Source organism: Mesocricetus auratus, unplaced genomic scaffold, assembly GCF_017639785.1.
Source record: "Mesocricetus auratus isolate SY011 unplaced genomic scaffold, BCM_Maur_2.0 Super-Scaffold_4256, whole genome shotgun sequence".
Lineage (NCBI taxonomy): Eukaryota > Metazoa > Chordata > Mammalia > Rodentia > Cricetidae > Mesocricetus > Mesocricetus auratus.
In genome coordinates this window covers 56163922-56191337 of record NW_024429182.1, presented here as the reverse complement: position 1 = coordinate 56191337, position 27416 = coordinate 56163922, and the positions used below count along the sequence as shown (strand labels likewise).

Genomic DNA, 27416 nt, shown 5'->3' with positions numbered 1-27416 from the left:
ACTGTGGTTCCAGACAAGGTACTGGGATGCACTCCCACATGACAAATGTACCAGGTTCTTTCTCTGACATCGCCTTGAACCTGCCCAAAGCCCTGGATTCCTCCTTCCCCTCTAAGTGGAGCATCCCTTTTCATCTCCCATCATGCACTGGGTCACCAACCCAGGGCCCAGGGCTGAGGGCAGCGCCTCTACAGGAGGTCTCTGTGTCTGACTTTTGTATCCCTTACCATCCCAGATGGAGACCTTGGTTTGTTCACCCTGAGGTCTCACAGCAGGACAGACATTTAGAAGGTTACACAACCCCAAATAAGAATGAACTCAGGGACAGCGAGGAACAAGTATAAACCCAGAAGCTTCTCTCACAAGGTCATTTCAAGCAGGGACTGATGTCCCTGACTGGGTGATGCCCTGAGGTCACAGCTGTGTCACAATGTCCAAATGTCCCAGAAACAGGGAAAGGCCTTCAACACCCAGGGACCCTGTCCTTGCAGGGGGTAGGGTGGGGTGGGAGGAAGGTCTGTGGTCTCCCTCAGAGACAGCAGTGAGTTCCATTTTCCACTAACTTCATGATTTGGTTCAAGGGGTGGGGAAGGCTCTCCCTGATGGAGGGCAGGTTGTGCCTCATGGATTGTCACTCTGTGTCGAGCTCTCGGGTTTGGCTTGGATGTCTCTGCTGCTTAAGTGCCTTGGGATCTTTCTTTTTATTAGGAAAGGGGCATGCTCCCAAGCAAGATCAGCTGATCCTGAATAAACACACTTGGGACCAGCCACAGATGCCCAGGCTGTCCCCAGGGAGCACGCAGACCTCGAGGAGACCCTAGCCTCCTGCCCGGCTGTTTCCAGAGCCCTGAGCCAGGTCTGACAAGTTTCTGGTTTCTTATAAGCAAAAATGAATGGTTTTCTCCTGTCTGCTTGACTCCCCTGCTCTGGAGAGAGAAAGATTTCTTTCTAGGTGGAAATGAAACCAGATCATTTCTGCGACTTTGTTTGCTCTTGGAAAGCAGGAAGCCCTATGAGGCCTGAGCAGATGTGACATATACAAAACTCCTCCTGGCCAGAAATAGGAGTTACCTGTTTTGGGTTTTATTTATCTATTTATTTATTTGCTTGTTTTGTTTTTGTTTGTTTTTAAGATAGGGTCTCTCTTTGTAGGCCTGGATGACCTGGAACGCACTATGTGTGTGTGCATCTGTATGAATTTATGTGTAACACACACATGGAGGTATCCATGGAGGTACCATGGAGGCCAGAAGAGGGCACCAGACCCCCAGGAGTGGTTGTGAGCTGTCAGTGTGGGTGCTTGGGGCCTCTTAATTGCTGAGAAATCTCTTCAGCCCTAGGAGGGGATATTTTAGAATCAGTTGTACCATGAAACTACAGAAATAATGCACCCCAAGACTCTGGAATTTTCCCAGGAGTCTCACGCTGGGGAAGGGCAAGGCTGAAGCCTGGTGCCAGTCAAAGAAGGAACTTGCCTCCCAGGGAGGTCTCACAGAGTTCTGAGAACTCGTCAGACCACCTTGTAGGAGAGACTGGAGCTGACAGTGATGGGTCAGTGACGGGCTTGCTTAGGAATGCACCCATCCTGTCCTCTATTTAAGCCTGAACCTCATATCTAGGCCTCAGAAGAGGGACTTGGGGGCAACTGGGCCACTTTGTTTTTCTCCCTACATGGCCACATTGAATAAAATTCTCTCTGTTTTTCATAATGATGTACTGGAGACAAGTTGCTGAGCCTGGCTTATTGAGGCTGCCAGAGCCCAGGCTTTTGCTATCAACTCTGTTAACATCCACTGTGCTCCCTGAGTTCGGAGCCTGCCTGACTCAGCAGCAACTCCTGCGGTGTTTTCCCATGCTGGAAGGAAACCAGTTGCTCCATCCCCACCCACATGCAGGATGCTCTGCTTAGGCAGGCCTGGCCTTGTCCAGGCCACAGGGTCTGTTCCACTTTGTCCAGAGCAGAGGTTTCAGAGACAATGCTTCTTTAGTGTTGAAACCAGGACAAAGCAGGCAGACCCACCCAGAGATTCACACTCAGACAGGAGCTTTCTGTAAAAGTTTTGTTTGTTTTGGAGGGAGCATCTGAAGCAGGCCCGGGGCTACTGGTCTGTGGATGACTGTGTGCACACAGCTGCTTAAAGCTCTCCATGGCCACAGCACCTGCAGAGTGGCTCCTGCTCAGGCGGACCTTGCTCTAGCTTCATGGAGCCCATATCTTGCTGCCGACACAGTACCAGCTGGGACAAGGGATGATGTGCTCTCTCCCTGCAGGTGTGTTCAGATCACTACAACACGATGGACCACACACCCCTCATCTGTGACTATGGTTCTGGCTTCAGTAAGGTGGGCTTTGTAGGAACCGAGGCCCCTCTGGCTGTCTTCCCCACCATCATTGGGAAACTGAAACATAACGTGAGTGACTCCTTGGCTTCATCCTCCAGTCTCTTGTGCTTCTCCGATAACTGTGACAGTCATAGCTCCCAATGCCCTGACTTTCATACTGACAGTCCTCTGTTAGATGTCTCAAGAAGGTGGCCTTAGGGACAAACTAGAGGACATAAGCAAGCAGCTCCCATTCTGGTTGCATGCATTTTCATACTCTTCATAATGAGCAGTGCCTTTGGGTACAGCTTCTCTTTGTATCCAGTACCTCTGGACCCAACTGGAGCTACTGGCAGCCTTTTCCTCTCACCTCAGGAACCCTCCTCTGAAGTTGGTTGGCAGCACCCCTCCCCACAGGTAGTGGCTCCCTCCTCTGTCATCCTGATAAACACCAGCTTCCTCTGAAGTTCAGTGTCTCTTTCTCTATAGTGTAGGATCATAATGTGGGCTGTACCTGAAGTCATCCCATGGAGAGGGGTGAGGGGGACGGGACGCTCACTAACTGTGCAGTGTGTGTCCTGAGAACCCCAGTGGATGCCTGGGTCTCTGCAGAGTCTTGAATTTTCATCTTTATACTCGTTCTTACTCAGACCTGTGTAGCATGTGAGTCATAAACCAAGTACCCATGTCCAGTAAGAAAGAGAGAGATGCTGCAGTGTTGGTTCTGTGAGTGTGGCAGAGATAGTCATGGCAGATGATGTTTGCAGAATATGGGTTCACAGAACCCCTGAATGCAGAACCATGGCCAAGGGGTGCACTGCGTGAAGAGCATGTGGCCAGCGGCGCTCATGGATCAGTTATGGGGATGAAGCAGAGGGCCATAGCATGGGAAAAGTTCAACTCTCCATGGAGGCCATAAGCAGCTCTACTGGGCCTGTCTCTTCTCTTTTTTGCCTTCCATTTTCCATATTCCCTGTTGGCCTTCCATCATCCAAATTCCCCAGCCCTGAGGAATGGGAGTGGCTCCCATGTTCAGTAGAGTCCTTTTCCTTCCTAGGCATGAGACTCAGCTGTCCTCTGGGCTCCGTGACCCTGATCTCTACCCAGGCCTGGTGACTGGCAGTGTGAGGGCAGTAGGGTTAGTCTCTGGGAGGCCTGGAGAGGACAGAGAAGCTGGACAAGGACAAACTTATTCTTTCCATTGCAGCTCTGGCCCACAGGCCACCCGGGGACAGGAACCAGGCACAACCCTGTCCACCTCGTTGCAGTAAATGGTGACTTCAAAGCTGGGTAATCAGACCTGGTCCCCACATTCATCACACACTTTGAAAAGCATCAGAGGAGACACAGCATTGGCGATGCCATGTCCCGCTGGTCTTTCAGTCTGGGGGGCGGGCCTCACTCCACATGCTTCCAGCAGTGCATGGGGTTCACTGAGCACAGAGGGAATTGCTTCCACTTGACAGAAGGGGGTGAGGCCTTCAGGAGGGATCTTAGCTCAGACCAAGGCCAAAGCTGTGGAGAGGACAAGATAGCTGAGGACACCAAGGTCTGTGCAGCTGGGCTGTGGCTTCCTTGTGCACAGGCCTGGCTCAATAATAATAATAATAATAAACCTACTGTTGTACTGCGGCATGGCGCTACTGTAGCCCTGCAGCATCACTGTGCTGCTCCACTGCAGCAAGGCATCATTGTGTCATTATTTGTGTGCCATGCACCACCATAGCACTGCAACACTGCAGCATGGCATGCCACACAGCTGCATGGCTGCACTATGGCACCATGCACCCGTGCAGCCCTATAGCATCACTGTGCTGCTCCACTGCAGCAAGGTGCATTGCACTATGTACCTTGCACCACTGTAGTACACAGCATAGTACCACCACATAGCTACATGACAACAGATAGTACCATGCACCCATGCAGCATTGCGATATCTCTGCACTGCAACATTGCCTAACTCTCTGACACTTGCACCATGTCCCCCAACTCCCCTTGTCCCTCTTCCCTGTTGCACTACTGCCTCATGCACATTGTTCCCATCTAGCTTAAGCATGAGCTTATCCTGGAGACCCTGACCTCCTCTGAATGGGTGGGGTTCAGGGATTCCTCTGTGACCTCACGAAGCCAGCCTTCTGTGTACACTGAAACACCCACTTTCCCTTCCCTGTTTCCTTCTTTGCTGTGCTCAGACTCAGACACGGGCATAGCCTGATGGCTCTTCAGTCCTTGCCCTTGCTGGGCTTCCTGCCCCTTCTCATTCAACCAGGCAAGTTCCCTACTAAGTCTTCACAGCTCTGATCCTAATGCCTCTTTCTTAGTGGACTGAGGCAGGCCCCTCTGACAGCATGAGAGTAGGCCATCTTCCTGAAACTCAGGAGCCAGCTCATGCTACAGGCCCTTTTCCAGCAAGCCTTCCAGAATAAGTGTGCAGGATATGCCCCCATGCCTTCCCTTCAACTGGTTTTCTCTGCTGGCCTCAGTTTCCACACCTGCAGTGCAAGTGTCCTCACAGTGACCCTCAGCAGGCCCGGATCTTGCAGACAATGGCCCCCTTTGTTAGTAACCACTGCTGAAAGTGTGCATGCTTGGAAAGCTTCCTCGATGTCTGTGCTAGTGATTGGTGACAGCTTCCAGCACCCTCATGACACTGGCTCATATTCACAGATGACAGCCATGTACAGTGGGCCCGAGCCCCAGCCTGCCATTCTCAAGGACTGTCCTGTCCTGCCTGTGTTTTCCAGAACCTGCTGGTAGGGGTGGAGGAAGAAGACTGTTTCATTGGAAGTGAGGCCCTGAATAATCTAAAACAACTGAACCTAAACTATCCTATCACCCGGGGAACCATCACCAACTGGGACAATATGGAGAAGGTGAGCTACAGCCTCTGGGGGAGAGGCCCCATCACGCCTCTTTCTTAGTGGACTGAGGTAGGCTGAGGTGGACTGAGTGGACTGCCTTAGCACTGAGGGAAGGATCTGCGGTTAGGGCCTAGCTCTGTTGAGGCTCTCCATAGTCACAGCCTTGGGGGTCCTAGCCAGGAAACTTCTTCCAGTCCTCAGATTCCTTGTCTATAAGATGATATGATCATTCCTATGCTGTCGTGGTCGGTAGGGAATGATGGATAAGAAGCACTTAGCCTCAGAGGGAGTTAACACACAGTTAATGTTCTAACCAGCTGTCCGTGACACCTGCACTTGAGGGCGTGTTGTTTATGATCTGGGCAGCTGTATTGAAATCCTGCAGCAAGGCAGCAAAAGTCTCAAATATATGTTGTCTCACAACTCTCAAGGTCAAGGTGTTGGTACAGGACCACTACTGAGGGCTGTGAGGGAGAGGAGCCTGCCTCGGGCTTCTACCTGGTTTCTGGAGAGCTTGCTGACAATGTTTGGGGGCTCCTTCACTTGTGGAGCATTACCTCAGTCTCTCCTGTCATCTCCACAGGGTATCCTCCTGTATGTGTTTGGTTCAGAATTCCCCATTTTATTAGTGTGGTACTTGAATTAAACCAGGGACACCCCATTCCAGTATCAGCTCCTCTCAGTGTCTCCAGTGACACCCACGGCAGTGTGTTCCAGAGAGCGTGGCACTCTGAGGTCTTGGGGCTTCCACATAGAAGTTGTGGGGATCATAACTCAGATAAAGCAATGCGCTAACATAGATTAATCCATCAGTTCCAAATCCAGAGACTTGAAACAACGATGCCTCCTTCCACCCTCACAGTTTCTGCTTGGGTCCTGAAGGAGCAGGTGGCGCTCTACATGAGAGGGTGCAGCAAAGAAACCACCAAATTGGCATGGAAGCTTTGAAATTCATAACAAGCATTTGTGAGTTAGGGCTGAGGGAGCCTGGAGGCCAGCAGGGACCTTGATATGCTACCATAAGTAGATGTCAATGGAGAGCTGTGTGTCTCTTACCAGAGGCGAGGGAAATGATTCCTTTTGACAGATGGGAACCAGTTCCACAAAGTTCCTGGGTTTTTAATCTAACTGCCAGAAATCCTTCTATAGTCTAGCTTGAGCTCATCCATAGACATATGAAGGGCCTATGAACTAAGAAACACTAGAAAGGGCCACGGCATCAGCAGCAGGACATGTGTCTCATGTCCCTCATACAATATCTCCTGGGCTGCCTGAAGGAACATGAAGCCATATCATGGTGACTGGCTCTACCAGGGCAGGAGGCACGCACAGCATGGTGGGCAGGTCTTGATACAGACCTTTGTCACCAGCCCACTCAGTGGTTTTTTGGATGGCTCAGGCTGCCTGCCAATCCTTTGTGGCACTGCTCCTGGCTCTTCCTAAGCCTCTAGATGTTGGTTTCAAACATCCACCCATGTACCAGCATCTCCCAGGGTCCATCTTCTATCCACCGTCTTGTAACTCACTTTTCCCCACTTCAGCACCTTATGTCATTCTCCTGTTCCAGGCTGTTAGTGGCTGGGTATCAAAGAATAAGCCTGCCTGTCTGCTGTGGCTTCACAGACACCATCTGCTTCCTGGGTTCTCCACTCTCCTTTGATCATGGAGCTGTCCCTAGTTGCTCTCCCAGAGTGCTGTGTGGCTTCCCTTTGACAGGGAAGGCAGGAGCTTCACACAGGATAACTACTGTGTGAAGTAGTTGGCCACAATATGTCCCCAAAGGTTTTTTGTTTGTTTGCTTTATTATTTTTTTTTATTTTTCAAGACAGAGTTTTACTGTGTAGCCCTGGCTGTCCTAGAACTGGCTCTGTAGACTAAACTGGCCTCTAACTCACAGACATCCACCTGCCTCTGCATCCTGAGTGCTAGAATTAAAGCGACCACCACCCGGCTGCCCCCAAAGTTTTTATACTGGAGTCGCAAACCCTATTCTCAGAATGCTTTGGAGACAGGGATTATCTTAGGGTTACCATTGCTATGATGAAGCACCATGACCAAAAGCAAAGTTTGTTTTGCTCAAAGTTCCATATAACAGTTCATTACCAAAAAGAGTAAGGGCAGGAATTCATATAAGGCAGGGATCTGGATGCAGGAACTGATGCAGAGTCCATGGAAGGGTGCTTTCTAACTAGCTCCTCATGGCTTGCTTAGCCTGCTTAGTCTTATAGAACCCAGGACCACCAGCCAGGGGTGGCTCCACCCACAATGGACCAGGCCCTCCCACATCAATCACTAATTAAGAAAATGCCCTACAGCAGGACCTTTTTTGTTTTTTGTTTTTGTTTTTTTGAGATAGGGTTTCTCTGTGTAACAGTCCTGGTTGTCCTGGAAACTGTTCTGTAGACCAGGCTAGCCTTGAATTTATAGAAACCCTCCTGCCTCTGTCTCCTAAATACTGGGATTAAAGGCGTGCACCACCGACACCCAGCTATAGTTGGATTTTACATAGATATCTTCTCAATTGATTATCAGTTGAGTTTTTCTCCTCTAACAACTCTAGCTTTGTGTTGACAAAAAACTAGCTAGCATTGGGATTAAAATTGTCGACATTTGCCGGGCGGTGGTGGCGCACGCCTTTAATCCCAGCACTCGGGAGGCAGAGGCAGGCAGATCTCTGTGAGTTCGAGGCCAGCCTGGTCTACAAAGTGAGTTCCAGGACAGCCTCCAAAGCTACAGAGAAACCCTGTCTCGAAAAAACCAAAAAAATTTTTTTCGACATTTATGTTTTATGCTTATGATTGTGTTGTCTGCATGTCTGTATATGCATCACATGCATGGCTGGTGGCTATGGAGGCCAGAAGAGGTTATCAAATCCTCTGAAAATGGAGTTACATATTGTGAGCCATCAAGTGGCTACTGGGAATCAAATTCAGGTCCTCTGCAAGAGCAAACAGTGCTCTTAACCACTGAACTAGCCAGTCCAAGACAGGGCCCTTACAGAGACCATTACAGCTAGGCTGTGTGAAGGTACTTTTCTTCTATCTCAGCTCCATGGTGAGAGAAACAGGAGAGTCAAGAGTTCAAGGCATGACCAGATGATAAGATGGAGAAGACAATATCAGCAAGCCAAAGAGACAAGCCTCCAGAGCTGCCAGTCATACAACCATGTCAGATCTCCAGTCTAGGCATGAATGCTGACCCCCCTCTCAAGGACAAACAGAAGTTCACCCTGGCCTGACTTATAAAACATTGGGGAGGGATTACTAAAAGGAGCATAGGGGACCCAAAAAACAGCCACACAGAATGTCTTCAATCAGCATGTGTGATGGCTTCCCCAGTATATTAGTTAGGGTTCTCTACAGTAACAAAAATTATAGAATTAATCTCTCTATATATAGAAAGGGATTTAGTAGAATGACTTATGTCCAGCTAATCCAACATGGCTGCTTATGAACAGAAGGTCCAAGAATCCAGTAGTTGTTCAGTTTCTGAGACTGGATGTCTCAGCTTGTCTTCAGTATATGCTGGAATCCTCAAGTAGGCTCTAATGCCAGTGAAGGAATGGACTGCCAGTGAGAACAAGAGTAAGAGTAAGCAAGCAAGAGCAAAAGCTTCTGTTGCAGGATATTTTGATCACACTGGGAGTCTGTTTTACCTCACCTGCCTATGCACCTTCTGATTGGTTTAATAAAGAGCTTAATGGCCAATAGCTAGACAGGAAGAAGACAGGCCAGTTTTCTGAATAGAGATAGGAACTCTGGGCTAGGATCTGGCATGGGAAATTCTCCAGCAAGACACAGAGGAAGTGGATAGTACAATACTAAGGAGAGGTAATAAGATACATGGCCGTATGTAGATTAATATAAATGGGTTAATTTAAGTTATAAAAGCTAATTGGGAACAAGCCTAAGCTAAGTATAAGTTTTCACAATTAATAAAAAGTCTATGTGTCATTATTTGGGAGCTGGAAGTCCACCGAAAAATCTGACTATAAGCTTCCTTCTTCCATGTCCTTTATATAGGCTGCCAGCAGAAGGTATGGCCCAGATTAGCACTGGGTCTTCCCACCTCTAAAGATACGGAACAGAAGTGGATCTTCCCACTTCAAACAATCTAAAATCCCTCACAGTAGTGCCAGCCATTTTTATGGGTTTTAGTTAATTCCAGATATAGTAAGATTGACAACCAAGAATAACCATTACCCCCATGGCTGAGTGGATGGAGCTGTCCCCTATCCATCCTAGCCTATATACTTTAGCTTCTCCAGAAACACCACATGCAATTAGGGCAGAGTGTTATTTAAGTCACTGGGATGAGTGACTTAATGACCTTGCCCATCCTCTCTGGAGGGAAGTCAGCAGTGCACAGGCTGGTCCTGAAGGACTTTTACAAGCATGCACAGCTGATCTAGTGAAGATGATAGCAGTTTGGTTCAGAGGACAGAACCTTACAACAGGAGTGAACGCCTGCCTGACAACATTGTTACCTGGGGCCCCCACTTCCTGGAGTGGAGGACAGTCTCTTCCATTTTAAAGATGAGGATGGAGGCTAACTAAGGTCACCTTGATGGTCCTGGGCAGGCATATGTTATGTGGCAAACTTCCATTATTGCTGGGCTTTCTCTGTGATACCCAAACCACCTGTGTTTCCACCTCATTCCTGAGTTTTGGTGCATGTATCTGTCACCCATCAGACCTGCGAGACCCTTAGACAGTGATGGGCCTACCAACCCCTGCCAGCCCCTGCCAACCCCTGCAAGCTCCATGCCCTAACTTCAGGCATGGTGTATCATCAGAGGCTGGGTCATGCTGCATCTTACTTTGATGGTGAGCCAGAGGTGCTGTCTACAATTCAGCCATCTTTGGAATTATGGAGTCTGGTCCACAGGCATTTTAGACACCCACATGCCATTTCTGTGTACAATGGCAGAACTTGCAAGGTGCCAACCAAGTCCTTTTATATGCCCCATTTAATCTCTAGATGGGCTACAAAACTTCTTTGTTACCACACAAATTACTGGGGACTGAATTGCTTAAAAACAGTGCCAACTAAGTCTGAATATGTTTATAGCTTTGCTTTTTTGTGATAGGGCCTCATGTAGCCCAGGCTGGCCTCCAACTTGTTACATAGTTTAAGATGGCCTTGAACTTTTGAGTCTTTTGCCTATACCTCTTGAGTGCTGGGGTTTCAGGTGTGCACTGCCATGCCTGGTTTATGTACTGCTGGGGATGGAGCTCACGGCCTTGTGAATGCTAGGGAAACATTCTACCAACTGAGTTACAGTCCATGCCTCCAGTTTTTCCCCAAACATTTTTGATTCTTTGTTAGCTAAATCTTTAGATTTGAAATCTACAGATCTGGAGCTCAACTGTACCAATTTGTCAGATGGATGGAGGACTATGTAATAGAGATGATCAGTGATAGCTAGGTAATAAATGATAGACATAGATAGAGGGATATTAGACCAGAGGTTCTCAACGCATGGCTCACACTTCTCAGATATCCCATATATCAGATATTTACATTATGATTCTTAATAATGGTAAAATTACAGTTATGATGTATGAACAAAGTACTTTTATGGTTGGGTGATCACCACAATATGAAGAGCTATATTAAAGGGTCAAAGCATTAGAAAGGTTGAGAACCACTGTGTTAGATGGGTAGATGATTGATAGATAGATAGATAGATAGATAGATAGATAGATAGATGACAGATAGAAGGTAGATTGACAGATTGATGATAGACATAGACACAGGCAGATGCAGAACAGACAGAGAAAACAGACATACAGATAATAGACGATAAACAGATTTTGAGATGAACAGATAGGTGTATATGGGTAGAAGTAGATGATATCTAAAGAGACTAGTTGTTAAACAGAAGGCATAGGTGATTTAGATAGATAATAGATGTATTTGATACATAGATCAGTAGATGGGTCATAGATAACAGTCAGCATGTCTTTGGACAGCAAACATCTGCTCTACTATCCTCTCTCTGCAGATTTGGCATCACTCCTTCTACCATGTCCTCCACATCGCCCCTGAGCAGCACCCTGTAATGATAACAGAGCCACCATTAAATAGAGCAGACGTTAAATCAAGAATTACTCAGGTAATGGGGCCTGGGGCCAGGTGATGCAGGAGGGTAGGCTGCTGTTATGTCCTGACTTAAAAGTTCCCTGCCTCTGGCCTCATGCTTGTCCTTCCTGCCATGATGGAGTTTGTGGGGGACTGATGGAGTTTAAGGGTGGATCCCTGTCTTTAAGTGCTCCAACCAGAGCCCAGATGGCAGAATCCTCCTTACGCTGCAGTGGGACTAAATGCAGTGGCTTCAGGAAGCTGCCCCCCTCCCTAGCTGTAAGAGATCTTCTCCTAAGACTCAGCTTCTCCTATAGAGGACACAGGAAAGCTAATTAAGCAGGCCATCAAGCTGGCTCATCTGGCTGGCATCTCTGGAGCTCAGTGGCCAAGGCATGATCTGCATATCTCAGAGGCTACCTAGACCTGGAAGCAGCATTTCTACCAATCACAGCACAAGGTGTGAGTTCACATCATACAAACTCCAAACTGATTGACCACTGACCCCCACCCCAGTGTGGACAGTCAGACCATGGAAATAGCCACAGCTGGCTCCCCTGAAAGACTGGGTATGACTGACTTCACTCCAGAAGCATCCCATGTCCATGAGGATTTCAGCAAACTAGAGTGAGACAAGAGAAGGGTGAGACTGCCCCCAACCCAACTGCCTGTCCACTCCTCAACTGTAGCAGACAATGGAACAGGAACAAGAGTGTGTGTGGGCCAAGACAGAGACCTGTGAGGAGATGTGAAGGCAGGGGCAGAGTAGCTGAGCTCAACCTCTACCAGCTGGAGCTGTGAGTGTGCTCCAGTGGAGCCCAGTAGGATGGAGACACATAGAGATGAAGGTTCAAGTCTAGTCTGATCAGAAAAGCTCCCATTGCTGTTCCATCCTGTCTTCTCCTCCTTGGACAAACCACCTGCCCTCCTCAGACCCTGACTCAATGTCACTTGTCTAGATAGATACTTGCAGGTATTCTCACAGCAAAGTGATTCGTATAAACAATTTCAAGCAGCCCTTTCTGGGGCAGTGCCTTCTTCCATGAAGGTGATCAGCGATGATAGTTTGTCCAGTTGTTGCAAATGGAGTGTAAAGGTAATGGTACAAGCCAAGGGCTTGGTCAGACCAGCCATTTGACTGACAGCCAAGCACAAGCGGGAACAGAACATCCAAGAGCCGCTAATTAGGGAGTTAGACTGCAGTGCCTAGTGACAGGAAGATAAACCCCGAAGCATGCTGACAATATGAACTCACAGACCTTAATACTAACCCGTTCACAATGCTGACACCTGTCCAGTGGTCAGGGAGAGAGAGGGCCCCTGGTGGGTCTCACCATTATGTCCTGATTCAACCAACCTTCTCACCATCTATTATAGAAGTACTAGAAGGAGCTGGGACGCCAGTGTCCTAATTAGCTTTAACTGTCAACTTGACACAGCCTAGAGCCACCTGAAAAAGTCATTATCAGATTAGTCTGTGCACACATATGTGGGAGATTGTCTTGATTGTTAGTGTAGGAATGTCCAGCTCACTACAGGCAGTGTCATTCCTGCAGGTGGTCCTGGGTAGCTTGAGCACAAGCCTTTGAGTGAACCAGGAAGAATTGTTCCTCCATGGTTCCTGCCCTGATGAGTCACTGACTTCCCTCAGTGATGATCCATGATCAGCAAGTAGTCACCAAATAAACCCTTTCCTCCCCTAAGCTGCTTTAGGTCCGAGTGTTTTATCACAGATGCAGAATGAACTAGAACAACCACTTCACAGCAGAGCCAGCTGGAGACAGGTGCTGGACACCCTAGGCTTAGTCCCCCTGGATCCACAGCCTGCTGCAAGAGGCACTCATGAGCACCCGGGCAGTGTGTGCCACCTGGCTAGCCAGCATGCCAATCTTCCTCCCCAGATCCTATTTGAAACCTTCAACGTCCCTGCCATGTACATGGCTAATCAAGGGGTCCTCTCCATGTACGCTGCTGGCAGAATCTCAGGTGAGTGACCCTGTGGGATCCCTATCCTTCCCAGACACACTGTCTAGTTCTCGGGACTGGGGATACTCACCACAACATGCAGCCTCTCCCTGACAAATAAAAGCATAGGAAGGGGCTGGCAAGATGGGTCAGTAGGTAACGGTACCAAGCCTAGTGACCCAAGTTCAATCTCCAGGACCCACATGGTGAAAGGAGAGAACTGACTCCTGAGGAGTGTCCTCTGACCCCACATGTGTGCAGGCATGTGAGAAAACACTACACTACACACACACACATGCACGCGCGCATGTGCCCACATGCAAGTGTTCATTAAAAGAAAGCAAAGGACATTCTTCAAGGCTTACAATGATCCTCACTTCACAATAAGAGCACTAGAGACTCAGAGTAGTGAACAGCAAGGCAGTTTATTTTCTGACCTTGTATAGTTGGGTGTCAGCCTGGAGAAAATGCAAAATGGCTTATATGATTTGGTGCAAAACTGGTTTTTGTTTTGTTTTTTAAGAATTATTTTTAAGTGTGTGTGTGTGTGTGTGTGTGTGTGTGTGTGTGTGTGTGTGTGTGTACAGTGCTCTCAGAAACCAGAACCATGAACTATCCCTCGATTGGAGTTACAGGTAGTGGTGGATCACCTGATGGATCATCTGCAAAAGTAGTAGAGACTTTTAACTGCTTTAGCCTGCAAACAGTGGTTTTTAAGGTCCCTGATTGCAAAAACACCCCTGCCTTCTGCTTCCCATAAACTAGTTCTCCAAACAGTTAAAATCTTCCTCTCCCAACTCTACCTCCTCCTGGGGCTCTAGATTCCCCTCCCCCTTCCAGATACTCAGCTCAGTCACCTGGCAGACTATAACTTTTCAATCCAAGAGGAACTAAAAAATAGCAGTTGCCAGCAAGGGTCTAATGTGTCCTTACCTGTGGTCCTCTGGTGAGCTCTGGACACACCGTATTCCAGAAATGGACTGTAATAAATTATTTCTTACACATAGCTGGCTCTTGTTCTCACTCCTTTCCCTTCTTTCTCTTGGTGACACAGAAATGCTCCCAGAATGCAGACTCATTTTTTTCTTAACTGATTTGCTAAGGTGTTACTGAGTGAAATTAACAGCCCTTGCGTGTGCTCACAAACCACCACCTTCATACCCAAGGATCCCACTGTGCCGTTCTGCCCCTCCCAACTGTTGAGATAGCTCCTACATTTTTTGACTTTGTGAATGGAACTGTGCAGGCAGCATGTGACCATCGTTCCCTTTTTCACTTTGTTCACTATATGGAGGTTCTTTCTTGCGTCACCGCCATCAACAGTTCACTTCCTCTTGCTGAGCCAGGGTAGCGTGGTTCCATGTCAGCAATGTGCCAAGCTTTTGTCTACTTATCTGCGGATGGAAGTTTGGGGTGTTCCATTCTGGGGGGTTATGATGAAGCCCCCGTGGACATTTGCATGTCTGGATAGATCTTCCTGTAGCATACGGAACAGTGGCAGCTCTCCATGGTTCTTCCACAGTTCTGCTCTATCACTCTTCTTACCGCTGTGACAAGACACCTGACAGAGCAGCTTAGGGAAGGTTTGGCTCACAGTTTGAGGGCACAGTCTATCATGGCAGCAAAGGAGCAAATGGCAGCTGGCCACATTGCAGCCACAGTCAAGGCTCACATCACCATGGGATGGTGTCACCAGCATTCAGGGTGAGTCTTCCCTCTTTAGTTAACACAACCTGGAATCTCCACCACAGACATGCCCAGAGGCTTCTGTTCTTGGTGAATCTAGATCCTGTCAATACTAACCACCCCACCTGCCAGTTCTTGGAATGACCAACCAGTCTTCTTATTGTGGCCATTCTTGTAGAAGTGCCACAGTGTCCCCTCCTGCTTTTAATATGTACTCCCCTCAGAGCCAAGGATTCTGAGCATGCCCTCTTGTGTTTGTTGGCTATCTGTGTCTACTTCAGTGGCAGAGTGACTCTCAGGCGTTTTACCAGATTCTCATGAGTTTTCCTGTATATTGCAAGCACTCTCTTTCCAGTCTGGCTTGCAGGTCTTTTATCAGGCATGTGTTGTGCAGAGGTGCACGCCCACCCAGGTTCCACTTCCCTGCCCACAGTCTTTTCAGTAGAGTCTCGTTTCTCAACGTTTTCATATCTGGTGCCACATTCAAACTTCATTTTCTGCACCCAAAGGCTTTCTGCTTCCTTCTAGACATTTATAGATTTTAACGTTCTGTTCTATGGTCCATTTTGAGTGGATTTTTAATGTACCATGTAAGATACAAATGAAACACGTGTGTTGGTATTCCTGTAGTATTTACTGAAAAGACCCCTCTTTTAGCTGTAGTTTATTATGGAGTCATTTTAAGTGGCAGTGACCCAGAAACATAGATTTAGGTTACCCCAAAATTCTATCTTCCAATGTGGAAGCAGTTTCATGATGTTTTATAGTTTTGTAGAACAAAGAAAGTCAACTCAAGGCAAGTTTAAAGCACTTTAGTGGGTCCATCAGAGAGGCAGTTACAGCAAGATTGAAGCTTTTCTATAGGCTCAAGATGCTACCTGATGACAATCTTAGCTTTTGGATTGGTGGAAGCTAGTGAGTGGGTCTGCTAAGTCAATAGATTCTAAAACTTTCTATCTGTTAGTCACAGGACTTTAGTTCCAACACAGTGGTAGGCAAGGAAAGACTGTCCTGGGGGCTAAAGCTAGCCTGAGATGAGGTAATTAGTCTCTGGACCTGCACCATTCCAATCTCTCCTCAGTAATGAAGTTCTGGCTAGTCAGTCATCCTTTGCAGACACAGATTCTTATTCCTAGGGAATACGGCTGCAAGTAGGCCCCTGATTGCCCAGTGCATGCCTACATCCATGTGCATATAAGCAGCATTAAATGGACTCAGAGGGTCATCAATAACAATAAAAATAAAGAGGATGTGAGGTTGGGAGCAAGAGGAGGTGAATCACTAAGAGAGTTGGAGGAAGGTAACCGGGGATATGATCAAAATACATTGTATAAATATACAACATTTCAAAGAATAAATAAAAATATTAAAAAAGAAAGTAGGGACTGGAGAGATGGCTCAATAGTTAAGAGCACTGGCTGTTTTTTCAAAGGACCTAGGTTCAATTCCTAGCACCCTCATGGGAACTCATAACCATTTCCAGAAGGCCTGACACTTTCTTCTGGCTTCTGAGCAAGGACACCAAGTAGGCATGTGTACACACACACACACACACACACACACACACACAGAGGCAAAAACACTCATACATATAACATAAAAGTATATATTAAAAAAAAAGAGAAAGTAGAGGGGTCTATGTGGAACCAGGAGGGTGACAAGAGGAAGCAGAGGATAGACATGACCAAACTAGCAAGTAAAAACTGCCCCAGGAAAACCTGGCACTTTGTGCCATTATTAAACACTATAATCATCATCATCATCATCACATTTTGTAAACTAAAAAAGAGACAAGATTCCTTTTTTTCCTTGAAATGCCTTTGTGTGCTTTTTGAAAATTACTTTTCCATGTATGCCTCAGCTGACTTCTGAGTTTATGGCCCTGTTCCATCATTTTTTTTCTGATTCTAGGTCAACATCACATGGCCTTGATGACCATGGCTCATACCGAGTCTTGAAATTAGGTCATTTGTCCTATCCTCTGGATTTCTTGAGTTTGAGATGTGGGCTCTGCTAGGTCTTTTGAATTCCTCCATGGGTTTTAGAGTCTGAAAACAATTAAAACAAAAACTAAACAAACAAAAATCCCCAGTACCACACATCTTTGGATTTTGTTTGGGGCTGTGTTGAAAGGATGGAACAGTTTTGAAAGAGCCAGAATCATATATACAATTGCTTCTTTATTTTAAACATTTTGCCGGGTGGTGGTGGCACACGCCTTTAATCCCAGCACTCGGGAGGCAGAGGCAGGCGGATCTCTGTGAGTTCGAGGCCGGGCTGGACCGATAGCCTCCAAAACAATACAGAGAAACCCTGTCTCGTAAAAACCAGAAAAAAAAGTACAAATATTTTAAACACTTTATTTGACAAGAACCAAGTGTTTCTGGAAGATCTTTTCTTTCTTTCCTAAGGAGAGCCATCTCCATTTCTCAGAGAGGAGAGAAGCAGGACTCCACAGTCTGGGGGTGTAGGGCACACTTTGCTGAGATTTGCAGATACAATGCTGCAGGGAGTTCCATAACCTTCCTGACAGCTAGACACCTATAAGGTCTTTACCACATCACAGCCACCGTTCTCTACAGTGGTAGAAATGGAAAGAGCCGGAATCTTAAAGGCATCTAGTCTAGGTCCCTCTTGACACTGCGATAGGACTCACGGTTTCCAGGCCATCCATGCCTGTCTTTCACCTCACAGCTTCTGACGCTATTGAAAGTAGGTTTATTAGTTGTGTTTGGAGTGTGAGTAGGATTTGGCATATAAATATGGTTTTTTTTCTAGACAGAATCTTGTATATAGAACTGACTGTCCTAGAACTCACTCTGTAGACCAGGCTGTCTTCAAACTTAGAAGTTCTCATTCAGAGGGGATATGGCTCTTTGCCTCTGCCTCGCAAGTGCTGGGATTAAAAGTGTGTGCCACCACCACCTGGAAGATATATATTCTTAAAATTTTTAATTACATTATTTATTGTGTGTGCCATGGTGTATGTGTGGAGGTTGAAGGACAACTTCAGGGATTTGATTATCTCTTTATATAATGTAGGTCCCAGGAATTGAACTCAGGTCATTAGACTTGGTGGCAAGTACCTTAACCTGCCCAAGCCATCTGACCAGCCCTGTGGTAAATATATTTTTGACAAATAACATTTACTTTATTATTTCCAAGCCAGGTGTTTTTTTTAGAAATTGTTTCATTCTTTTCTACTGACTGCCCAGATTTCACTGTTCTGAGGATACAAATCCTCATCTTTCCCCCAGTTTTAGAGGGTGATCATTCAGCCTTACACTCATCAGCTACGGGTTTCATATTTTCTTCACTAATTTAAGTAAGTTCTCTTGTGTTCTTATTTACTGAGAATTTTGCCTTTTAAACAGGACTAGAGATGGGATTTTATCAAAGTGCAATTTGTGCATAGTGATATTAGATTTGACAACTTGCTACAACCTAGAATCCTCTGGGAAGGGAGGCTCAGTGAGGGATTCGCTTATGTTGGGGCGTGACTGTGAAGGTTAGCTTAACTAAATTAATTGACGTGGGAAGACCCAGCCTGCTGTAGGTGGCATCATTGCCCAGGCAGGATGTCCTGAACTGCATGAATGGGGAAATGGACTGGGCACAGGCAAGCAAGGAAGCAAGCGTGCAAATATTTGCTTCTCTGTTTTTGACTGTGGATTTGATTTGACTAGCTGTTTGAAGCTCCTGCCCTAACTTCCTCATAAGCCAGACTATTGCCTGGACTTGTAAGCTAAAAAAAACCCCTTTTTTTCTCTTAAGCTGCTTCTGTCAGGGTGTTTTATCACAGCAACAGAAATGAAGCTAGAGCATGTGTCTATTGGTGTAATCATATAAAGTAATGATTTTGAGCTGTGGAACAAAGCCCATTTAATTCTTTTAAGATGCACGTTGAAATCAACTTGCAAAAAATTCACTTTGGAGTTCTGTGTTTGTGGTCAAGAGTAACAATGGTCTGTTATGTTCTTCTCCCATCTCCCAGGGACCATGGTGTATGGGTGCATTATGGCCAATGTTTGAGAATAGATTCTGCCATTCTCAGCTGTTGTGGATGAGAGGACCAACTCTGTTCACTGTCATAGCTGGAAGGGAAGTCCCATTAACTTTGCTTAATTGAAATGTGCATTTCTTGATCCCCAGACTCAATACAGAAAACTGAGAACCACCCAGACCCAGTCTGCCCCAGAAGCCTCTGTGTCGCATGCAGTAGGCCCTTACCGTATACTCCTGAGCATGTCACACCGCCTTTGAACTAGCACACTTGGGGTCCTTGCAAGCTAAAGCACACTCCTCTGGAATGGTATTCAGGCTTTCCCAATACATGGCACTTCCCAGAGAGTCCCAGTGTTCACCCAGGCACAGACAACATTTGTCTCTTGTCTCTTTGCCAGCTATTGATAAAATTGTGTGTTTGGTTTAGCAAGAAAACCTACAGGCTTATATCCAAACCTGGTGGTCAGTCTTCATTCTAGTTCATGTCCTTTAGGAAGAAGCCAGCTCCTTGGCCCCTTTCCCTTCCCTTATGTTATTTCTTCCTCCATTCCTACAGGACTAACAATTGCCAAGGGGTGCTGCATACCCCACATGGTGACAGAATGTTCTCTTATGTAGGAACGACTATTGAATCTGGAGAAGGGATGACATACATCGTGCCTATCATTAATGGCTATCCCCTGCAACTGTCGACCGCCAAGCTGGACGTAGCTGGCCAAGACCTGACTGTGTACCTCCTGAAACTGCTGTCAGACAGTGGGAACTTGTTAGTGAGCACAGGTAGGAAGCAACTATTCTCAGATACATAAACCAGTGTAGTGGATAAGGTCCTTCATTTTCAATGCATGTGTGTATTGATGTACCTGTGTGTGTGTGTGTTTGTGTGTGTGTGTGTGTGTGTTCAGAGGCTGAAGGACAGCCTCAGGTTTCAGCCTTAAGAATGCCATCCACCTCTTTGAAACAGGGTTTGCTATTGGTTTGGAGCTCTCCCATGAGGTGTATTATTCTATTGCAGAGGAGACTTGACTAGTATCCTATAAGCATCAAGGGCCTTGGGTCTTTGATTAATGTCTTAGACAGGATAATGCTTGACCCCCTTTGTGCCCTCTTCCTGGGCTAGATTTTTAGTTTACACAGTGTGTATGACACCTGTTCCCAATAGGCCGTTGTCCTTTCTGGTCTTAGACAGGGAGTGGAAGGCCGAGCCCTGGAGCCTTAAAGAATAGCCTCAATTAGAAGGACAGTGAAACCGGTCCTTTGCATGTCCCTGACTTCCCACTCCTAGCAAGATCCATGTGGGCACCATCTGTCTGTCCTCCTAGCACACTCTCATACTGATTATACTCATCCTTGCAGATGAAGAAAGTGGAAGTTTAAAAAGGATAACAGCCAAAGAAAAAACCACAAAAAAGACAAAGTAAAAAGAATAATTTGCCTAAGTAATAATTACTTAGCTAGCCAAGTTAATGACAGAGGTGGGATGTGACCCAGAATTGTCTCACACAAACCCAAACCAGGAGGGGAACACTGGATGCAGCAGAGTCCCAGAAGCCAGGGACAGAGAAGGGAGCAGCAGATAACACCATTTGCTGGAGGGAAGGAATAGAGGGGCCTCCAGGCTCTGGAAGCAGGGTGGAGGAGATAGGGGCAAGGAGGTTGGGGTAGGCCAGGAGTGGCAGCACCCATGTGTAATCATCGTACTTGAAGGTGGAGGCAGAAGGATTAGGAGCTCAAGGACATCTTTGGCTACAAGTATATTGGAGGCCAGCCTGGGCTACATGAGACCCTGTTTCAGAAGAAGAAGAGGAAGAAGGAAGAGATGGAAAGGAGGAATGGGCAATTGGAATAAAAGAGGGAGGAAGAGGGAGGGGAAGAAGAGCAAGAAGAGGAGGGAAGAGAAGAAGGGATGAAAGGAGTCAGGAGGGGAGGAAGAGTTGGAGGAGGAGGAGGAAATGGAGGAGTTAGAGGAGGAGTTGGAGGGAGAAATGGAGGAGTTGGAAGAGTTGGAGAAGGATGATTTAGAGGAGGAGGAAATGGAGGAGTTAGAGGAGGAGTTGGAGGGAGAAATGGAGGAGTTGGAAGAGTTGGAGAAGATGGAGGAGGGGTTGGAAGAGGAAGGAGAGCTGAAAGAGGAAGAGTTGGAGGAGGGGCTAAAGGAGATGGGTGAGTTGAAGGGGGAGATGGTGGAGGAGGAGGAGCTGGAAGAAAAGGAGATGGTGGAGGGTGATTCAGGTGAGCAGCAGCTGGCGGTCTGCAGGCTGAAGAACAGGTGAGGTCTCCAGGTAAGCAGCGCAGGGAAGTCCTTTTCCAAAGGTCAAAGACAACAGCAGATAAAACGTATAAGCCTAATCAAAAGCATATCTAATCTTCAAACCTGTTGTCAGAAACCTAGGAAGGAAAGGGGCCTCAAAGGTCGTGGCCAGTTCTCCAGAGGACCAGCTGGCATGGGTGTGTGTGTGTAGGCAGACTTTTCTATCCCGCCAGCCTGTTCCCAAGTAACCACACAAGACTTACTATTAATTATAAATACTCAGCTGATAGCTTGTTACTAACTAGATCTTACACTTTAAATTAACCCATATTTTTTATCCATTCTCTGCCATGTGGTGGTACCTTTTTGTAACATGGCAAATTAAGTTCATCTTGCTTTTCTTCACATCTCCTCATGACTCCTGAGACTCCCCGCTTCTTCCTCTTTGGGCTCTTTATTTTGTCTGCGAGTCCTGCTTAACCTCTACCCATTGTCCAGTCAGCTCTTTTATTAACTAATGAGAATAATGCATATTTACAGTGTACAAAGATTGCTCCTCAGTTGAGGGTGGGGGGTGGTTCAGAATGCCCAGATAATGTGAATTGGATTTTGCAGGCCCCACAAACATCACACACAGCAGGGTTGCATCTTAGGCAATGCTAAAGATACCCAGCTCTGTGCCCCCTATGAAGAGAGGTTTACTTCTTGGTGCTCCACCCTTACAAAGCCTGGCCCATAGCCTGGCCAGGACCATGCTAAAGTGGTTGCATGGACACAGTGGCTCTCTAGGAGTGGGGCCACCTTCCTATGCCCACTCTCATGAGTTGCACCCCACATGCCCCTGCTTGTTGATCTTCCTTATCCTGCAGCTGACCGTGAGTACATCCGGAACCTGAAAGAGAAACACAGCTATGTGGCACTGGACTATGATATGGAAATGTCAAAAACTGCAGCACCCTCTTTCCAGAAAAAATTCCAGTTGCCTGATGGCAAAGAGGTCAATCTGGGGCAGGAGGCTTTCATGTGCTCAGAGGCGCTCTTCAACACCAGCCTCACAGGTGAGCCCTGGATCAGGGGACAGCAGGTCAATGGACACTCACATAGAATGCCATGGGAAGAGAGGTGTGGGAAGGGTGCCGGCAGGGCGTTCTGCTTCAGGAGCAATGCGTCCTGCTCTAAAGTGTCCCTGGTACTGGCTGCCCCTCAGCTTCCTCCTACACTCCTGTCACTTGGCTGACCCTTTGACTCCACCTAATCACAAATGAGATGGAGAGCAACAGAGCGCCATTCTCTTCAGGAGAGTGCTATTTATAACTCTGTCCCTGTACAGGATACTTTGAAATGGAACAAGGAAGATGGTGGAGGCAGAAGCATAGGCAACCAAAGTTTGTGAGTGCTTTAAGCCTCTAAATGGCCAGAGGATATTTGTTTTTGTTATATTTATTATTATTATCATTATTAAAGAAAGGTCTTCACTGTGTAGTCTTGGCTGCCCTATATCTCACTCTGTAGACCAAGGCTGGCCTCAAACTCACAGAGATCTTCCTACCTCTGATTCCCGAGTTCTGGGATTAAAGGTATGCACCACCACTGCTTGATCCCAGAGGGTTTCTTTTTTAAATAATTGAGAAGCAGGGTTTTATTAAAAGTAAAAAAAATAACCTTCAGCTTTGAGCAACTGTCAACAATGAGAGCACAGACCAGAGAATAGGATAGAATCTGATAGACAATTGGTACAAAATATGTAAGAGGACCTTAAAATTGAATGGTCAGAAAACAATCTGGTTTATAAAATGAACAAACACCAACACTGAAGAAATACAGGTGGCAAGCTGGGCATGGTGGTAGAGCAGAGAGGTCATGAGTTCAACTATTTCAATGTTTTCAAGCAAAATATGGAGAAGGCAAGTATAAAAACAGATGCCCAGTGTACTTCATCAGGGATTAGAGATTGACAAGGTACCAGCACAACAGAGATGTGTTTCCACAGTGCAGAGGCTATCACATCCAGAGGCTTTTTAATGAGTCCTGGGTTGACTACTGGCAAAGCATCTTAAGAAAAGAATTTTGACTCGTAGTTCTCAAAGAAACTGACTCAAACATTGACGTAAAGAAAAGAATTTTGACTCATAGTTCAAGGTTACTGTCTATCAGGAGCCGGAGGCAGCTGGTCACATTGCATCCATGGGCGGGCTGTAGAAAGAGAAACACTGGTACTCAACTTGGCTCTCTCCTTTATATTACACAGGACCCAGCCTATGGGATGATGTCACCCACATCAGGATGGGTCTTCCCTCCTCAGTTAACCCAGTCTAGACAGTCCCTCGGGCATGCCCAGATGCTTGACTCCATGGGGGTGGATGCTAGATTCTTTAGGCTGTCAGTATTAACTCTCAGGATCACTTTCTCTCTAGTCGTGCATAACTGTCACCTAGCACTGGAATGCAGAAGCAGGAGGATGGCCATGAGTTCATAGTTAGCCTGGGCTACACAGTGAGTCATTGTTTCAACATCAGGAGAATGACAGACTATGAAATCTCCCTGGAGAGGGAAAATGAGAGCTCAGTGAAGGCATAGAAAGCCAGAATTTCCTAAGATAAAACTCTTGAAGTTGTCTGCCCACCTTTCCAGAGGACATAACTGTGGTCAGCAGGCCTTAGCTCTGTCTTCCCTGCTATATAGTGAAAGCATGCAGTCTCTCTGCCTTTGATTTTTGAGACCTGTTTTTGCTCTGTAGCCCAGGCTAGTCTGGAACTTATTATGTAGCCTAGGCTTGTCTTAAACTTGTGGTGATCCTCCTGCCTCAGTTTCTCAAGATGGTGGTTTGTAGGCATGGTAGAGCACACAGTATGAAAGGGATAATGCATGCCAGTGTGGAGGAAGTCTTTAAAGTACTCCTCGGAGGCCAGGTGGATCCCAGGGAGGAATGCAGCCTCAGGCCCCTTACGTCAGTAAAGCCCTATTCTAGGCACAACCTGAGACCACTCCATTGGGTTAGTTCTTTACATCCATCGTTCAAGGCTGATGTCAGATGCTTGCTTATGCAACAAATGGTGAGTGAAAGCAGTTACTTAGTGGTACTTTCAAAGACTGACTTGGAATATTGCCCTATAGACACCCACAAAACAGTTGATACCAACCTCATCTGACACATGGGAGGTCAACTCTTGCCAGTAATGGTGCTGGCAGGCCAGACTTGTTATCCGCTTGCAGGTCACAGGCCTTGAGGTTCTTAGTGGCACTTGGGGCCATCCAGAACCGGGGAGGGTATCCCACCCTACAATACTAAAAAGGGGAAACTTTGATCCCAAAGCCCTTTTGTGCATTGTCCCCCAGGGAGTACCAACCCTGGGATCCACATGCAGGCCCAGCAGAGCATCACATCCTGTGACCACTCCCACTGGAAGACTCTTTTTGGTCATATCATGCTGTCTGGCGGCACTGGTGCCTGCTCAGGTCTACAATTCCGGCTGCAGAGAGAGATATCAAAACTGGTCTCTCCAGACCTCTGTGTGAAGGTATTGGCCCAAGCCTCACCAGGGACCTCAGGGCTGACCCTTGCATAGTTCTAGAGTGGCTTAAGGCTCCAGGCATTGTTCTTTCCATCTGAGGATGCACCAAGAGCCAAAGTGGCATTAGCTTGGCATTTCTAGCCTCCAAAGGAATACTTTCTACTTATGTACTTTATGTAGACAGGCATTTTGTCTGAATGTACACTTGCATATCAGAAGAAGGCATCAGATCCTATGGAACTACAGTTATAGATGGTTGTGAGCCACCATGTAGGTGCTGGGAATTGAACTCAGGATCTTTGGAAGAGCAGCCAGTACTCTTAACTACTGAGTCATCCCCTCCAGCCCTTCTGTCCCTGGAATACTTTCTAAACAAAAATTTTAATTGCACTTATTTGTCTCTTTGTGTTTGTACATGTGTGTGCATCACAGTGTGTGTGTTGCGGTCAGAGGGTGGTAATTGGTGGAAGTCACTTTTTCTTCTAGTATATGGGTCCTGGGGTTTGAACCAAGGCATAGGCTTGGTGGGGTAGGTCTTTATCCACTGAACCATCTCACCAGCCCCAAGAAGTTTTTTTTTAATCCTTATTTATTGTGTGTGCATGTGTGTGCATATGTGTATGTATGTGCATGTGTGCATATGCACACATGCTACAGCACATTGGTGGAGGTCAGAGGACCACTTGAAAGCGTCAGTTTTCTCTTTCTACTGTGTGGGTCTTAGGGATTGAACTAAACTGTCAGCCTTAGGGCAGGTGTGTTTACTGAATAGCCTTCTCATTTGTCCAGAGTGGTGTTTGATGTGGGGTTCCTTCTCTTCCCTCTAGGTGGCCACCTCTCCATATGCCAAGTGTGGTGCCTGGGTAGGTGCCTCCATCTTGTGCTCTCTCCCTATGTTCAAGGACATGTGGGTCACAAGTCATGAATATAGGGAAATTGGCCCTTCCGTCATGTGTAGAAGAAACCTCTGACTGGTGGCTTTCAGGTTCCATCACCTAGGCCAACATTACCATGTCCAGACTGAGCCTCAGCCTTATGCAGTAGGTCACAGTTAGAACAAGATTACAGCAAAGCCCCCTTTTTCCTGGAAGACAGTAAAAGTGTGCAACAGGGCTAACTCTGCCTGATGTCTTGGTGGCCCCTGTAGCATCCCAGTGCAGCAGATGCTGGTTCTTCCTGTGTGTTGATCAGGATAACTCAGTGATGCTGCATAACAAGCATTCCCAGCTCCCAGTGCCACAAAGTGGGGTTTGCCTACCTCCCTGCTGCCTATATCCTGGAGTAGGGGTCATCACCCTCACTTAGGACCTTCTGGTTAAGCAGATACCATCTTTAGCATTTTCACTCATTGTGAGTTTCTTACTATATTTTCTGTTGCTATAACAAAATACCTGATACCTGGTAATTTATAAATAACAAGGGTTTATTTAGCTCACAGTTTCAGGAATATGATACCAGCCTCTGTGAGGGTCTTGGACCTCATTAAAACAGTGCAGAACAATGTGGGCAGAGCCAGCAACATGCACGTTTGAGTCTCTTCCTCCTCTTATCAAGTCATTAGTGTTATCAAGAGGCCCATGCTTAGGACGTCATTTAATCCCAGTCACCTTCCAAAGCCTCCAAATACCATTAACATAGATTTGGGCCATCTAAACACCAGTGGCTGAATTTAGGATTCGTCTGCTGGGTCTCACTGGCGATCAGGGGACATGGGATATACATATCACAATGAATAGACACAAGTCACATGAAGCCCCACCCCAACCCCAAGAGGACAGGAAGGAATAGAGTTAAATGGCACAGGGTCTGGGAGGGTGCTAACAGCACTCATTGTGCATGGGGCCTCAACCCTTCAGGGGGCGTGGTCCTCATGGGGTTGCTGTGAGGCCCGTTTCATCAGGTCTGACTGTAGATGCAGGAACAGCAGCCAAGGTAGACTGGATGGAAGCTGTAAAGGTCAACATGAGGACTTGAAATGAGTGAGTGGGAGCACTGGGGATTAAAAACTAAATGTAAGGGAATGCATACAAAGAAGGCAACCCCAGGCTGTAAGATGTGAGTACACACAAGGGAGTCAACCCCAGGCTGTAAGATGTGAGTACACACAAGGGAGTCAACCCCAGGCTGTAAGATGTGAGTACACACAAGGGAGTCAACCCCAGGCTGTAGGATGTGAGTACACACAAGGGAGTCAACCCCAGGCTGTAAGATGTGAGTACACACAAGGGAGTCAACCCCAGGCTGTAAGATGTGAGTACACACAAGGGAGTCAACCCCAGGCTGTAAGATGTGAGTACACACAAGGGAGTCAACCCCAGGCTGTAAGATGTGAGTACACACAAGGGAGTCAACCCCAGGCTGTAGGATGTGAGTACACACAAGGGAGTCAACCCCAGGCTGTAAGATGTGAGTACACACAAGGGAGTCAACCCCAGGCTGTAGGATGTGAATCATTCTGGTCCGGTTTCAGTGTGAGATGTATTTAGAGCTTACTAGTGAATCACAGATATGCACGAGGCACTAGGATCCTGTCCTCCCTAGCTGGCAGCTGTCGCCTGCCCGTCTAGGCTCTCAGTTCATCCCACGGTTGAAAAGTCACAGGCAATCTGCTATGGGACTGAATCCATGGATCATATAGGAGGGCTCATGAGCCCCAGGACATACATTAGATAAGGCTCTGTGTCCTGAACTAACAGGATGGGAACACTGGAAAGATTGTGCCTCCCTGAA

The 27416-nt window shown here is 46.9% G+C and overlaps 1 protein-coding gene across 1 annotated transcript; it reads left to right on the top strand.

The window, feature by feature from the left end:
* The first annotated feature begins 476 nt into the window (after positions 1 to 476).
* On the top strand, positions 477 to 25803 carry LOC121134472 (actin-85C-like). The gene is made up of 10 exons (XM_040732866.1): positions 477 to 541; positions 709 to 856; positions 2272 to 2412; positions 5067 to 5195; positions 11191 to 11301; positions 13169 to 13253; positions 19542 to 19703; positions 22044 to 22232; positions 24511 to 24692; positions 25514 to 25803. The coding sequence occupies exons 3-10, from the start codon at positions 2296 to 2298 to the stop codon at positions 25655 to 25657; spliced, it is 1119 nt and encodes a 372-aa protein (XP_040588800.1). The 5' UTR covers positions 477 to 541; positions 709 to 856; positions 2272 to 2295; the 3' UTR covers positions 25658 to 25803.
* The last annotated feature ends 1613 nt before the right edge of the window (positions 25804 to 27416 follow it).